Source organism: Vigna unguiculata, chromosome 11 (assembly GCF_004118075.2).
Source record: "Vigna unguiculata cultivar IT97K-499-35 chromosome 11, ASM411807v1, whole genome shotgun sequence".
Lineage (NCBI taxonomy): Eukaryota > Viridiplantae > Streptophyta > Magnoliopsida > Fabales > Fabaceae > Vigna > Vigna unguiculata.
In genome coordinates, this window is record NC_040289.1 from 12,153,543 (window position 1) to 12,170,040 (window position 16,498).

Sequence of the window (16,498 nt, forward strand, 5' to 3'; positions counted from 1 at the left end):
AAATGGACTTGTGAAATCATTAATAAAACATCTAAAACTAGTTGCAAGATCATTACTTATTAGAGCTAATTTTCCAATGGCTACTTGGGGATATGCAATTTTACATGCATCAAGCCAATAAGTTGTCACAAATACTCTATTACGTAGTTAGTTTTTGATCGATAACCTAATATTTCTCATTTAAGAAATTTGGGGTGTGGTGTATATGTTCTAATTTCCCTACCAAAAGGGACTATGATAGGTCCTTAAAGACGATTGAGAATTTATGTTGGACATGATTCTCCCTCAATAATAAAATATCTTGAACTACCAACAAGAGACTTATTCACAATTTGATTTTTTGATTGTCATTTTGATGAATAAATGTTTCCAATATTAAGGGGAGAAAGAAAACAATTGGAAAAAGATATTGATTGGAATGAATTATCATTATCTTGTTTTGATTTTCGTACAAAAGACTGTGAACTAGAAGTTCAAAGGATAATTCATTTATAATGATAAAATCATTGTTGGTTGTAAAGACACACTTGAAGCGGGGTAGGTCGATTGGTTCCGAAGATAATAACTCTTGAATGAGAAAATGAGCCAAAATGCAAGATGACCTAAGTGAAAATGTGGAAATCCCAAAAGATTTATTTGATATAATTAATAATTCGATTCCAAAAGAACCTCAAGTACTTGAAATTGTTGAAAATGACAAGATCTCAATAAAGTGACAATGTGGATCAAAAGCCAATGACAATTGAAGATTGTCGTCAAAGAAATGATTGGTCAAAATGGAAAGATGCAATCAAAGCAAAATTAGATTCCCTTGCTAAATGAAATATTTTTGGATCTGTAGTTCGCACACTTTAAGGTGTAAAATTTGTTGGGTACAAATAGATTTTTGTACAAAAACGAAATGAGAATGGTGAAGTTGTTAGATACAAAGCACGGTTAGTTGCTCAAGATTTTTCACAAAGACCTAATATTGATTTTGAAGAGACATATTCACTAGTATTGGATGCAACAACATTTAGATATTTAATTATCCTAGTTGCATAAGAAGATCTGAATTTACATCAACTGGATGTTGTTATAGCTTGTTCATATAAAACTCTTGAGAACAATATTTATATGAAACTCCCTGAAGGATTTAATTTGTCCAATAAAGCAAATTATATTTGACCTGATATAACATTTGTTGTAAATTTGTTAGCAAGATATAGTTCTTCATCTACAAGAAGATTGAACTAGAGTAAAACATATACTTCGTGATCTTAAAGACACTATGAATATGGGGTTATTTTACCCAAATGATTCAAAATTATATCTAATGGGTTATGTAGATGCAAGTTATTTATCAGATCCTCATAAATAGTGGCAAATCTTGATTAATATTTTAGGGGGAGCCAAAATAATACATCAAAATTTATATATTTAATTATTGTCACTAAGGCAAAGATAATGAATACATAATTTAGTATAACCATAATTATATAAAGAAATAATAATTATTGTCATTTGTTCTTTCATATTCTTGAACTCATCAATAATTGGACCAGAACTAAAATTTCCAACTATTTCTTTTTCAATGTAAATAAACATATTGTCTGCAAAAAATTCACCTTTCATCTTTATTCAATAATCTTGTTTTGATAATCTTCATTACAAAAAACTGTTTTTCTATTATAGTAATGACTCACTTGTAATTCTTTGAACTTTAAGAAAAAAAATTTATAATTGGACAATTGAGTGAGTAATATCATGGTTCAGAATATATGTGAAAAAGTTGAATTTGTCTTGTTTTCATCTTCACACAATTTCCTTTTTTATCATTTTAAAATATAATTTGTTCTTTTATTCTTTACCAATATAATTTTTTTAAAGACTATGACTAAAGAATAATTTGTCACAATCTAATAAAAAATTGAGACACAAATACTAAAATAAAAATTCATGATAGTTAAGCTACAATTAAAAATCAGTTATGAAAAAAATACATAGTACAATTTTTTTTTTGTTCTATATTCTTAAAAATGAATATACAAAAAGCTCGTTAGATAAAAAATAATTTTAACTATTAAACTAATATTTCACTATCAAGTAAGACAAAAAAAAGTATGTTTTTTCAAGAAGGGAAAAGAACATATAAGAGATAAGAGTAGAGACAATGATTATTTTTCTGTTTAAAAATACAAAAAAAACAAGTAAAAGTAAAAGATGAGAACAATACGTGAGAAACTCAAGAGACAAACAAAAAATATCTTAATAATTTTTTTTATTCTTTATTATATTTGATTTCAAATTTTATTATCAATTAATATTAAATATTATGATTTATAAATCAAATAAAAAAGATTTAATTTAATTTTCTTTGATTTTTGATATACTACACATTTTTTTTAATTGCATGGCCCCCTTACCCCTATTATAGTCCACCACTGCTCATAATGGTCGATCACAAACAGGTTATTTCATGGCGATTTGTGAAATAAACCATAATAAAACCACCATCAAATCATGCAGTTTTAACGAGACACACACATTTTTTTATCAATGGACACCTAAGAGGGAGTGTTATAAATTAATGATCGTCCATTAATTTGATACAATTACTGATATCTCATATGATTGATATGATTGACTGGTTTGCTAGAATTACTCATAAGACATGTGTTTTCACTATTAATATATAAAGAGTTTAATTTTCATATATGTAAAACTTTTAAAAAATTCTTTTAGATATATTTATAAAATGGATACAATTGTAACACATTTTATGAGATAAATCATGTTCTAGAATATATTCATTATTTATTATGAATACATCTTGATCAAATTCTTATACAAAGTCATCCCATATAATAAAAATATATTATCTGTTTTAAGTATATATGATATGATATAAAGTTCTCACATGTGGTTGGTGAATTTGTATCCATGAACTTGTTCATCCAAACTTGAAAATCATGCAACTAAATTATTTATAAGGAAAATATTTATTTTTAAAAAGGTCAGAAGAGATTAGTCTATGTAATATTTTTATCAGTTTAATAATCAAATTCATCTTTACTAAAGATTTTCGACATGCTTAAGAGATAAACATTGCATGTTGATTACCAATTGTACCTTCCCAAAGTAAGACTGTCGAGATTTTATCGAGGTTAATGAGCAAAGGTATAGGGACATCGCCATAAAGTTAAGGTCATAGAGCAAAGGTATAGGGACATCACCATAAAGTCGAGTTCACAGAGCAAAGGTATAGGGATGTCGCCATAAAGCCGAGGTCACAGAGTAAAGGTATAAGGACATGGCCATAAAGCCCAGCAAAGGTATAGAGATATTATTATGAAGTCGAAGTAGTTGCTTAAGACCGACACTATTGAAGGTGATCGGTGAATCAACAAGATATGAGAGGGTGTCGTCTTTAGACCAGTCTCTCTGTAAGAAGCTAAGGTTGAGGAGATGATGCATATAAATATAGAGGCATAGATTTTGTGAAATTGATTATTTAAGGAGGAAATATATTTAGAAAAGATATATTAGTAATTATCTAGGGAAATTTTCTAGTTGTTATTTAAGGGGATATTTTAATTATTTGTTAAGGTCGTTATTATGTATTATTTGATTATCAACAATATTTATAATCGATTTACCTTCTATAAATAAAAATGTTACTCCCAAGGTCAATGGACGGGTGAATTTTGGCCTAAGTGAGTCATTAGCTAAGGTTAAAATTTTCCTTACTTTTTGTTTTAGGTTGAAGGTTACTTTACACCTTTTTTAACAAGAACACAAATATATCCAACATTCTTTATATTTATATATATATATATATATATATATATATATATTATATTTATTTATTTAAAATTTTCTACATTAAAAGTAATTGTGTAAATGAAGAGAGGGAAACTATTTTAAATAACAGCTAGGGCTTTTATGTACTAAAATCATCACATTCACATGATACCTATTAAAATTTAGGTTAAATTACTCTTTTGGTCCCTCTATTTGTCAAGAAATTTCATTTTGATCCTCAAGTTTTTTGTTGTCTCAATTTGGTCCTCATTTTCTTAAAAATGATTCAATTTGGTTCTTACCGTTAATTTGACCAGACAGTGTTAAAGTCAACGCCACGTGTCAATTTTTGGATTTTTTGAATTTTTTGAATTTTTTTTGAATTTTTTTGAATTTCTTACACGTGTCACTTCATAGTTATGCCACATGTCAAAGTGACTCAATTTGGTCCCTATATTTGTTTTTAGTTTCAATTTAGTCCTATTTTTTGTAAAAATGAAGTAATATTGTCCTTTCTTAAATTGACACTAAATTTACTTTTTTATAAATCTTATGGTGATATTCTTACTAAAATTAACATTTTTATTAAATATTTCTATAAATATTTTAAATTAACTTTAAATTCTATACAAAACATTAGACTTTGGTTTTGTTTTAAACTTAAAATTTAGTTCCTAAACTTATGATTGACAATTTATTTGATTTTTAATCTTCACTAAGTTTGTATAATATGATACACTTGATGCCTTTATATATGATGACAAAATTGTTAATTTTTGAAATTAAGTTTGGGGTTTAACTTTGTTTAATAATAGAACTAAGAAAAAAAAACTTGTTTAAAAATATTTCTACAAATATTTAATAAAAACGTCAATTTTATTAAGAATATCATCATAAGTTATATACAAAGATTAAATTGAGTGTCAATCTAAGGATGGACAATATTGCTTCATTTTTTACAAAAATTGGGACTAAATTGAAACTAAAATCAAATATAGGGACCAAATTGATTCATTTTGACACATGACACAAGTGTGAAGTGACATGTGTAAAAAATAAAAAAAATTCAAAAAAATTCAAAAAATTTAAAAAAATAAGAAATTGACACGTGTAGTTGACTTTAATATCGGTCAAAATTAATAACAAGGACTAAATTGAATCATTTTTAAGAAAATGAGGACCAAATTAAGAAAATGAAAAACTTGAGGACCAAACTGAAATTTCTTGACAAATAGAGGGAAAAAAAAGTAATTTAAACTAAAATTTTGAGATTCAAAAATATTATTTACATATTCCAAAATAAATACTACTTTTAAATTTTATACAAAAAGAAAAAGAATATTTTCAAAAGTTTATAACTAAAGTTTACTAGATTCCTAAACAATAAATAAACGAATGTAAACTTTAAAACATTGGAAATCATTGTTTTTTTTTTAATTTATTATTTTAATAATTTTTTTTTTATAACTCTCTTATTTTATTACCTCTTCTTCTATTTCACGAGATAACCCGTATTTTTTCTAAACGCTATTATTTCGTGTGGACCCGAAAAACCTGCAGCCTCAGAATCACTCACTCACTAATATTCTCACCATAAATTGTGACCCTTCTCGCACAAACGCTTTAATCCTTTTTCTCTCTCGATTTTTTCGAAAAGCTGAGTCTCGAAGCTAACACCAAAGAGAGAGAACAATGATGAAGCCATCCATGCTCAGATCTCTCCACTCCGCCGCAACCCGCGGCGCCTCCCACTTGTCCCGCCGTGGCTACGCCTCTGAGCCCGGGCCAGAACGCAAGGTCGCCGTTCTCGGTGCCGCCGGCGGGATCGGCCAACCCCTTTCCCTTCTAATGAAGCTTAATCCCCTCGTTTCTAGTCTCTCCCTCTACGATATCGCCGGAACCCCCGGCGTCGCCGCCGACGTCAGCCACATTAACACCAGATCTAAGGTACCCCCGATCCACACTCTCAACCCGATTATATTGTTATGTGTTTTTTTCTTAAAATTATAGTCTTTGCTGTGTTTTCACGAGTTGCCCTTTATAGGGTCGTTGCAAAGTTACGAGTTTTGTGTAGTGCGGCTTTTTGTGTACCCTTTTGTGGGGTTCTTGCAAAGATTGAAGCTTTAATGTGGTTTGATCCACGGTAGCGTCTTCTCTTTTTGTAATTTTGTTAAGGTGCTGGATTTAGTGATTTTGGTGTTGTTTTTTCAGAGGCATCGGGAGCTCTGTATGGTTAATTCGCCCTCTATTTTTATTCTGTTTTGATTATGGTTATTTTTTTTAAAATTTTTTTGATTAAGCCTGTTTGTGGATAAGATCATGTACAGTTTTCTCTTGAACTGTTGATCTCGAGCCCTTTTCTGGGGCATAATGATCTGATGACTTTGTTAGAGTTTAATGTGTGGTATTGCAATTCGATCTGTTTCCCTGAGATATGCTAATGTAACCTTTTACTTCTGGGGCCGGGGGTGTTCGGAATGGAAGTTTTACTGTATTTTAATGTTGATGAATTGAGTTATTTTTCCTAGGTACATGGATCTACCCTTTTGTAGTTTTTTTTTGGCAAGTGGATATTTACTGTGTTTTGATGTTAATATTTTTTTCCAAAAGGGCAAATTTAACTGGAGTTTCATGTAGATCTGTATTTATGTTGTGCACTGATCTAGCTTTCTTGTGGGGTTTTTTCAACGATGCGGGCTATATTGTAGTTTTATGTGTTAGTACAATTGCTTGAGTTCTTTCGCAACTATGCGCAATGTTTACTATAGTATAATGATGTATTACTAATCATCGAGCTTTTATTTATTTTTTTAATTGGGATTACAGGTTGCAGGGTACCAAGGTGAGGCAGAGCTTGGCAAAGCTTTGGAGGGTGCAGATGTTGTTATAATTCCTGCTGGTGTACCCAGAAAACCTGGAATGACTCGGGATGATCTTTTTAACATCAATGCTGGCATTGTCAAGGCACTTTGTACTGCTATTTCTAAATACTGCCCCCATGTGAGTGTCTATTTCCTTGAGTTGTTTTTTCATTTATTTTTGTTGTTAGTTGATGTTGTTTGCCACTGTTAGTGTTGTTTTGCTGAATGTCCGTGGAAAACATATATAATTGTTTAGGGAACTTTCATTAAGTTTGGTTTTGAATGATTATTCATTTTCTTTTATTTAGTTACCATGGATGCACTATTTATCAGTGGCTATTGTTCAATGAAAATGTTTTGGGAATTGAATTGATACTAAAATTTATAATTCTTAAGGAAATATGTTTTAACCCGATTGGGATACATTCTAGATGATTATAATACCATCTTGTGCAAGTGGAATTTAAGTGTAACATAACCCTGCAAAACAGCCTTGTAAGATGAGGTTTGTACTTATTTATACATTATAAGTTGGCTGTATCTCTAATTATGTCAGATCCTCAACATTCTAACCTTAGAAAAAGGCTTGTAAGATGAGGTTTGTGCCAACCTATATAATGTAATTGGGTCAAATATGTAGTTGATGTTGAATTTTCAGGACATCCTTTTACATTAAGGACAAGACATTTTGAATGCGGAGATAGAGGGGGAATATGACAGTGGGTGGAACAATAGTTCCAACAATTTTTATTAGGATGCATTTTGAATGATTCTGAAATCATTTTTGAAAATGAGTTTTAAGCCTAACTCAGTTTTGGAAAACCAACTTGTAAGGTGGGGTTTGTGATATGTGATTTCCAATGATTATGATGGTTGATAGTATTATTAAGTGTTTGATATGAATTCTTTTCCCTCCCACTTGAAGAATAGGATTTAGTAATAAAAAGTGTAATTGTGTGTGTCCTGTTGTATATTACATATGATGGGTTGCAGTCTTTTTTAGTATGATTTTTTATTTGATACTGAATATTTTTATCTTTGGAATCAGGCCCTTGTTAACATGATAAGCAATCCTGTGAACTCCACTGTTCCTATTGCTGCTGAAGTTTTCAAGAAAGCTGGAACATATGATGAGAAGAGATTGTTTGGTGTAACCACCCTTGATGTTGTCAGGGCAAAAACTTTCTATGCTGGGAAAGCCAATGTTCCAGTTGATGGTAAGTCTACTGTAACAAACTTAACAATTACTTTAATGTCTTGCTTTTGTGGTGTTTTATTTTGACCTACAGATGGAACAACTGAGGCAGACTGTTTGAAGTCAGATTTCATTTTCATGTTTGTTTGAAGGAAATTCCAACTAATTTCAAGAAAAATAATCTGTAGTGGTTTTTGCAAGTGGGTAGGGGGTTGAAAGTGTATAATGTACTTCTTCTTTTGAAGAACAATTTGTATTTAGTTGTATATAAGATTTGATTTGATTTGGGTTTGTTTTTTTGTTTCTGCAGGTGTCAATGTACCTGTTGTGGGTGGCCATGCAGGCATTACCATTCTACCCCTATTTTCTCAAGTACCTTCCTGCTCTATAAATCCAATAATCCTCCTTGAAACCTAATTTGTTTGCCTAGCTTGAAATGTAGTACTGATTCCTAACTGTTTTTCAATTGTATAGGCTACACCAAAAGCCAATCTTGATGATGATGTCATCAAGGCTCTTACAAAGAGGACTCAAGATGGAGGAACAGAAGTTGTGGAAGCTAAGGCTGGAAAGGGTTCTGCAACTTTGTCAATGGCGTAAGTCTGACATTAACTAATTATTTATCTTTAGTCAGTTTATTCAGAGAAGATCATTGATACTAATGCAAGACTGATGTAAAATCTAATCTTGCATTTTTATTTTACGTATCTTGCAGCTATGCTGGTGCCCTTTTCGCTGATGCTTGTCTCAAGGGCCTTAACGGGGTCCCAGATGTTGTTGAGTGCTCATTTGTGCAATCCACTATCACTGAACTTCCCTTCTTTGCTTCCAAGGTCACTGAACTGGAACCATCTTATTGTGTTTCAAATTTTACTGCTCTCTGTGCTTAAATGGGGCTGCTTGATTTGAGAAAAATACATATCTTTTTATAAAATTAGTGAAAACAAAACATACTTGAAAAGTAAAAATAAGGTGCCATTTTATAAATACAAGTGTGAACAGACTTCCTCAAAACCCAAACAGTCCCTAAGATTCATATATTTTCACCATGCATATGGCCTACTTGCTTTTATCCTTTGTGTCCAGTCCTAGATGACAAAATCAGTCTCTAATTGAACTGGTCAAAAACTGGAAAATCTAGTTCAATGTTGGTCAACAAATTAAAACAAGCTGAAGGGTTTAAAAGTGTTGTTTTTTACTTTTTTCCTTAAAAGTAAACATTGTTAAGTATTTTGTTATTTTCTTTGAGAAAATGTTGAACCTAAACATCTGATTTATTTGATGTTGTGTATAATTTGAATTTGAATGTGAAAAAGTTATATGAAGTTATTTTTAGTTTGTAGTGTTGTTAACATGTTACACCAACCGAATCAATGGTCATCCATGTCGGTTTACTGCTTATTGCTGTTGACACCATGATTAAAATGTGTTGCAGGTGAGGCTTGGGAAGAACGGTGTGGAGGAAGTTCTGGGCTTGGGACCTCTCTCTGATTTTGAGAAACAAGGCCTAGAGAGCCTTAAGGGTGAACTTAAATCATCAATTGAGAAGGGAATCAAGTTTGCCAACCAGTAATTGAACACGTCACACACATGTCTAGTAGGTAACTGGATAATCTTAAGAACCAAATCAAAATTTTGCAATCTCAGAACCATTGTTGTATTGTTGCCTGCAGTGGTGGCGGCTTTATTGTTTCGTTGAGTAGGTTTAATAATTTAAGTCTGAGAGCATTTTGTCAAGGGATTCATCAATCTTAAAACCAGTTTTAGGTGTTGGCTATTCAATTAATAATTACCCCTTTTTATGGTTTCACATAATGTAATTGCAGGGTGTTACACCTTTTTTCTTGTTTGATTGTTTTAGCATTCTTGTGAAAGGTTTTTCAACCTTTTTGTGAGTGAAAGTAGATAAAACTTGGACTTCGTTGAAGTTTGATTATTTTTCGGAATGGTATTACTACTCATTTTGACATGTTTTTATTTATTTCTTCTAATATGGTTGAAATTTATTAAAAGCTATAAAATTATATAGGTGGTTTTGAAATAACAAGTAAGATTCTCATAATTGTGTATTTTTCAGAAGTTTTAGTTAAAATAGAGTTTATATACATTCATCTCACGGGCCAGATTTAAAAGGCGATGTTGGTCACAACATCATTTAATTTGTTATAAAATTATAAGAATCAATAAAATATCGTAACGCCGGCATTCCAGAATTTTAGTTAAATTAGTCGATTATTGATATTCTTTATAGTTGTAGGTTATTTGAAGGACAAGTATTATTTTAATAATTGTTTTTTCTATCAAATCATGACTTTAAAAAATCTTTTAAATCTACTTAATAGCTATATTCAATTTTATTTTATTTCTATTTCTTTCAACTTGAAGAGAAGAAATGTAAGATAAAAAATAAGTAGAGTTGAATGCGTACAAATAAAATAAAAAGTAGAGCCTTCAATAGAAGTATGAAATGAATGAGGTAGCAAGACGAGAAAAATTTTCGAAAATCTACAACTATCTATACATATTAATAATTACTTATTTTTAGCTTATTTTTAATAATTTAATAATTTATTTACTTTTAAAAAATCAATCTTTATTTGTATACATCTTTTATAAAATTATTTTAATACTTATTTATTTTTACTCACCGTTATTTTTTTATTTTATTTTAATTATAATAAACATAAATTTATTTTATACATTAATTTAATAATATTATAATATTGTCACTCTCTAATATAATATTTTTTATATTTAAAAAATATGTATCTCATATGTGTTTATCTTGTGATTGCTGGATTAGTATAACAAAAATCATCGGTTTTTATTATTCTTCTTTTCTTATTTACCCAAATTATCAGCATTATTTATTTTCTTTATTCTTTTATATATATATATATATATATATATATATATATATATATATATATATATATATATATATATATCACTCTATTTAAATGTAAACCATTTAAGTGTTCAATAGAATGTAAAAAATTAAATAATTTAAATATTTAAGTGAAGTAACTTGATGTATAAATTATAAAATGATTATTTTAATATATATATATATATATATATATATATATAAAAGTCGTAATTAAACTTAAATACTAATTCGGTCTCAAATCGAAGAAGATAAAATTTGATAGTTTGAAAAAAGGACTAAATTAAATAAAAAATAATAAGAGGACCAAATTGAACATTTTTAAAAAATTAGAAGACTAAATTTAACAAAAAAAAAATTAAAATAAACTAAAGTAACAAATTAGAGGACTAAATCACTAATTAAGTCTTTTTAAAATTGTATATGTCCTTTACCCTAAATGCTAGAATTATTTCTTTGCTTTATCAATATATGTTCCTGCGGAAACAATAACAAGATGTCAGATAACAGAAATCACATCTTACCTCAATTATTGACTTCTCGGACTGGTTATTCCTTGGCTTGGATGTGCCTTCTCCTAATGTTGGCGGTTTGGACCCTTAAGGGGTTACTTGCGGAAAGGATTCCGACGACCTCTCAAAAGTCAAATATCAGATTAATAAATTAATGAAAGCGTACCTCTTAATTTTTGGGGCCCACGTGTATTTATAGAGTCATTAATTGTGTTTTTCCCTTCTCATGGGCTGGACCCCCTTTGTTACATTGGGCCAACGTGTTCTAAATGGGTCTGAGCCAAGCCTAAGCCCCATGCTAGTGAGACAATATTGGAGGCTTCACTACAATTTTCTAAGTTTGGGGTTAGTTGTTCTTCCCTATGCGCTATTCTTTGGAGTAGGCAGCCCGAGCCGCCATGTGTGTTGTCTCGTTTAGTAAACCATCTTTTTATATTTGAGCTGAATGTAGACAGTTTAAGCCGGGTAGTTACCCAGGGTCGCCTAGGTATAGTACAATATATATCCTCTATGTAGATATACTTTAGCCTTTTTTTAATCTTTACCTATTTTCTTATCTTTAATTTATTTTAAATATATTTTTAGTTTTTGCAAAACGAATGCATTTTGATTTCAAGTTATATATAAAGTTTTATTGATTTGTTTTTTCATAAAATTTAAAATAATTAATTTTATCATTTTAAAATGCGTCAAGTTTAGTTTTGATTACTGTGAAATATTTTATGATTTCCATTTAAATTTTAAAATACTAATTTTAGTTCCTAATGTTGATCATATGACAAAGAAATAACCTATTTTACCTATGGTGAGATTTTTTTTTTCTTTTTCTTAAAGTGTTGCTCATTAATAGTATCTTGCAATATTAATATATATATAGCTTGAATGACTAGTTGAATGTTCATTTAAAACACACTACCAATTAATAATGTTACATTATAATAGTCTTTTTCCCTTTTCTCCATGTGTTAGTATGGAACTTGTACCCATTCACGAAGTACGTGTGCCATTCTTTGACACATTTTATGGGCCAATTTGACAAATCTCTTAGGTCTTGGTTCCTAACACTTAATGGCTCGTTATAAACCTACAAATATAGAAAGATAGATGTGGAATTATGATACATTAAAATCCATTTGTTGTATAATTAATGGTACAATACATACTTAATATTGGAACCATTCAGGAAACTCTGAATGAATACGAGCATAAGCACTAGTCTAAGGTATTTGCAAGCACATAAGGAATGAGCTGGCAAAAGTAAATTCCAATGGTAAATTTTTAAAGGCTTATATATAATTGACCATAAAGTTGTTCACAAAATAGGATATAACTTACTCAAGATATGGTTTGACTTTAGTGCAATTGATTAACACATGAACATGAGCAGATTTGAACTCGACATCAGTTAACCAATGAATCGATTCTCTCCCTGCATGTCAACCTTGGTGTTGAAAAACAGACAACGTTGACACATCTCTTTGACATTCAACTTCATTCCTCCAATTGCGTGGTGACAATATGAAGTTGTTGAAGTAATGAGAACAAAAGTATGTTGTCTCACGGTGTAAAAAAGATGCACAAATAGAACCTTCAACTCTGGCTTTATTTTTTATTGATCGTTTTGAATCACCCATGAATCTATACAAATAAAAAATACATCATGATGAAAAAATTGGTGACAAATTTAATTATAAATATGAATAGGGAGGTCCTTTTAGTACCTTTCAAATGGATACATCCATCTGTATTGCACTGGTCCACCCAACAATGCTTCATATGGGAGATGAACAAGGAGATGTTCCATGGAATCAAACAATCCAAGAGGGAATATTCTCTCTAATTTGCAGAGAATAATTGGAATATTTTCCTCATTCTTCTCAGGGATTCCTCTTTTAATGTTGTAGAGCACAAATCTTTGAAAAGATGACTAATTTCAGTAAGAGGATTTAAAACATGAATGGGCAAAACACTAAATGCAGTAGGAAGTAATGACTCCATGAATACATGGAAATCATGACTTTTCATTCCACAGATTCTTCCCTTTTCAACATCAGCACATCTAGCCAAGTTGGAACTATAACCATCTAACATCTTAAGTTCCTTTATCCACTGACAAACTGCTTTAGCTTCATCTGGGGTTAAGGTGTAATTTGCTTTAGGCTTTAATATTTTCCCATTATCTTGAACCTTCAACTCCAAGTCTTTTCGCTTGTAATACAATTGTAAATCCCTTCTTGCCTTCTCATTGTCCTTTGTCTTTCTCGTCACATTCATAACAATATTGAATATGTTCTCAAAGAAATTTTTTTCTATGTGCATTACATCAAGATTATGCCTTAACAAATTATCTTTCCAATATGGAAGATCCCAATAAAGGCCTTTGGATTGGATGGCCCTGATATAAGACAACTCAAAAACATATAAGGTTTTGACATGTACATTTTAGGAGGAAGATTGTATGGAGTAACAATCACAGGTTAACAAGAATATGGTGAAGATGAAGCCTGAATGTAAGGGTTAAATCCATCTGAACATAGACCCAGTCGCACATTGCGCGGATCAGACGCAAAGGTAGGATGTTTACAATCAAAGTGCTTCCAAGCTTCACCATCAGATGGGTGGCATAACATTCCTTGACTTTGGTTATCATGATGCCAAGTCATATGTGGCGTGATTTGAATAGAAGCAAACATTCTTTGTAATCTTGGGATAATAGGCAAATAGAACATTGACTTAACTGCAATTGGTTTTTTGTGCCTTGATCCTTGATGAAGTGGGTGATATCTTGGTTTGTGACAAAATTTACATTCAAGCAATGCTGCATCTTTTTTTCCACTATCATTGTCATAAAAGAGCATACAACCACTCACACAACAATCAATCTTCTTAGCCTCCAATCCCAACTTTGGTACTAACCTCTTAGCATCATAATAACTCTTTGGCAAGCTCATATTTGGTGGTGTGAGATCTAACAAAAGTTTGGTGAAAGCCTTTAAGCATCGGTTGGGAATATTCCAATTAGACTTATAAGATAGAAGTCTAACACATAATGACAATTTAGAGTCTCTCGCCCCTTCAAATAAAGGTTGATTTGCCTCCGCCAACAAATTATAAAACCTGTGTGGATTCATTAGGACACTTTTCTAAGTTAGTGTCGTTGGGTTGATTGAAATTGACACAAAGCGTTATTGACCATCTCTTCCATGTCACACAATTGCTCCATTTCTACAGTACGTACACCATCTCTAGGGACATAATTATCACCTTCATGTAAATCAATAGCTGGCATATCTTCACCGTGTAATGTCCAAATCCAATAATTTGGTATGAACCCTTTTTTATAAAGGTGAACTTTGACAACCTCATATGTCAAAATCCTTGTACAGTCACACTTAATGCAAGGGCATCTAATCCCACCTTCAAGTTCAAAATATCTAGACTGTCTTATTACTCGGGCAAACTCTTCAATGCCTAAGACAAAAGACTCCTTCAACCCCCTTCTACCACTATAACAACGATCATACATCCAAGCACGATTTAAAGGAGGTTCACCCATGTTATATAAGACAATAAAGACCTTAAATTAGATTGTTAAAGGGAGAATTGGAATTAAGTGGAGCAATATGGGGATATATCTTACTTATTGTGTAAGATATCCAAATAGAAACCAAACATCACTATCCTAATTGGAATGCAAGTCCCATGACTATGCAGACCAAAAGTAGTAATTGGAATTACCTAGTTATAGGAATTCCAATAGTAATTACCTAATGATAGTAAAATGGATCCTAGATGGATCCAAAATCAGATTCAAAGCATAAACATATTCAAACCATAAAACATATTAAAAGCATAAACAGATAAAAAAAAACCAACAATCAAAGATTCAAATAAGCCACTCACCTTTACTTTGAAGCTTCAGCGGAGAACCCTCACCATGAATCAACAACCCTACTCAAAAACACCTACATTGGCACAAATCATAACCAATAAAACCAAACAATTAGTTTCACCAATTAAAACCAAACAATTAGTTCCAAAAATTAAAACCAGATAATTAGCTCCAACAATTAAAACTAAAGAAATTCAGCAAAGGTTTAGATTCCAACCACTCTACAAGTCACTTTTGATGGAGAGTTGCCCAAAAGTTGACTTTTCAAATCAAAGCTCCAAATCACGGTTTGAGCATCCTAGCATCTTGGTTTTGTGATTTGAAACATGTTTGAGCCATCAATTATCTCATTCCAAGCATTTTACAAGTTTTGAGTGTGATATGCTCATTTTAGGTTTTCTAAACTACCTAGAATTAGGATTTTTATTCTCCACTAGTTCTTTAGGAAAATTCACTGTTTTAGTAACTCATTAGCATCATATTAACCATGTCCAGATAGTAGAATTATGCATTTGCACACTGCTACACGTTTTGACCCTTGATCACACAAGCATGTGTATAATTGCCTTACTTTTCTTACTTGAAAGTGGGGTTTGGATAGTGATTTCATGAACCTATGATTGTTGGAGGGTTCTCACTATTTATTCTACACATTTCATCATATTGAAACGTGTTCAAGGTATTTACAACACTTGAAACTCATTTTTTGTCTTCATATGCATTTTGGGCACTCTTTGCAAGCCATTTTGCAATTGAACTGGTCATTTTGTAATTCTCTTTATATTTTGTTCATTTGTTTGTTTCTAGAGTTCACTTGCATCATATTATGCATTGCCAAAGGATAAAAAAACCATTTTCATACCCCATTTCAAACCCCACTCACTCAATTTGAAGAAAAATCCTCATTTTAAGCCTTTAAAAGTTGAGATGAGAGTGTGGTATGTGTTTGCTATTTTGCATTGTTTCATTACTATTATTGAATCATTTTATATTACATTTTGCTTTCCATTTACTAAAAACTAGCCCTTAATCTGCTTTTTATTAGTTTGGGACTAACTAGTTAGCATAGTTTAGCCTATTTTTCTTATACATAGGGAACTAACACACTAACTTGTATTGTGACTTTGGTGCACCTTAGCAACTCAAATTGAACAAATTAAAAGTGATTAGAGGTTGCTGAACTTAAAAATTCAACAAGGGTTCAGATTTCAACCACTCTATAAGTCACTTTTTATGGAGAGTGGACCCAAAGGTTGACTTTTCAAATCAAAGCTCCAACTCAAGGTTTGAGCATCCTCGCATCTTGGTTTAGTGATTTGAAACATGTCTGAGCCATCAATTATCCCATTCCAAGTATTTTACAAGTTT

The 16,498-nt window shown here is 31.0% G+C and overlaps 1 protein-coding gene across 1 annotated transcript; it reads left to right on the top strand.

The window, feature by feature from the left end:
* The first annotated feature begins 5,342 nt into the window (after nucleotides 1–5,342).
* On the top strand, nucleotides 5,343–9,807 carry LOC114169610 (malate dehydrogenase, mitochondrial). Its single transcript, XM_028054847.1, has 7 exons — nucleotides 5,343–5,730; nucleotides 6,610–6,783; nucleotides 7,693–7,861; nucleotides 8,150–8,211; nucleotides 8,314–8,435; nucleotides 8,555–8,672; nucleotides 9,275–9,807. The coding sequence occupies exons 1-7, from the start codon at nucleotides 5,476–5,478 to the stop codon at nucleotides 9,410–9,412; spliced, it is 1,038 nt and encodes a 345-aa protein (XP_027910648.1). The 5' UTR covers nucleotides 5,343–5,475; the 3' UTR covers nucleotides 9,413–9,807.
* The last annotated feature ends 6,691 nt before the right edge of the window (nucleotides 9,808–16,498 follow it).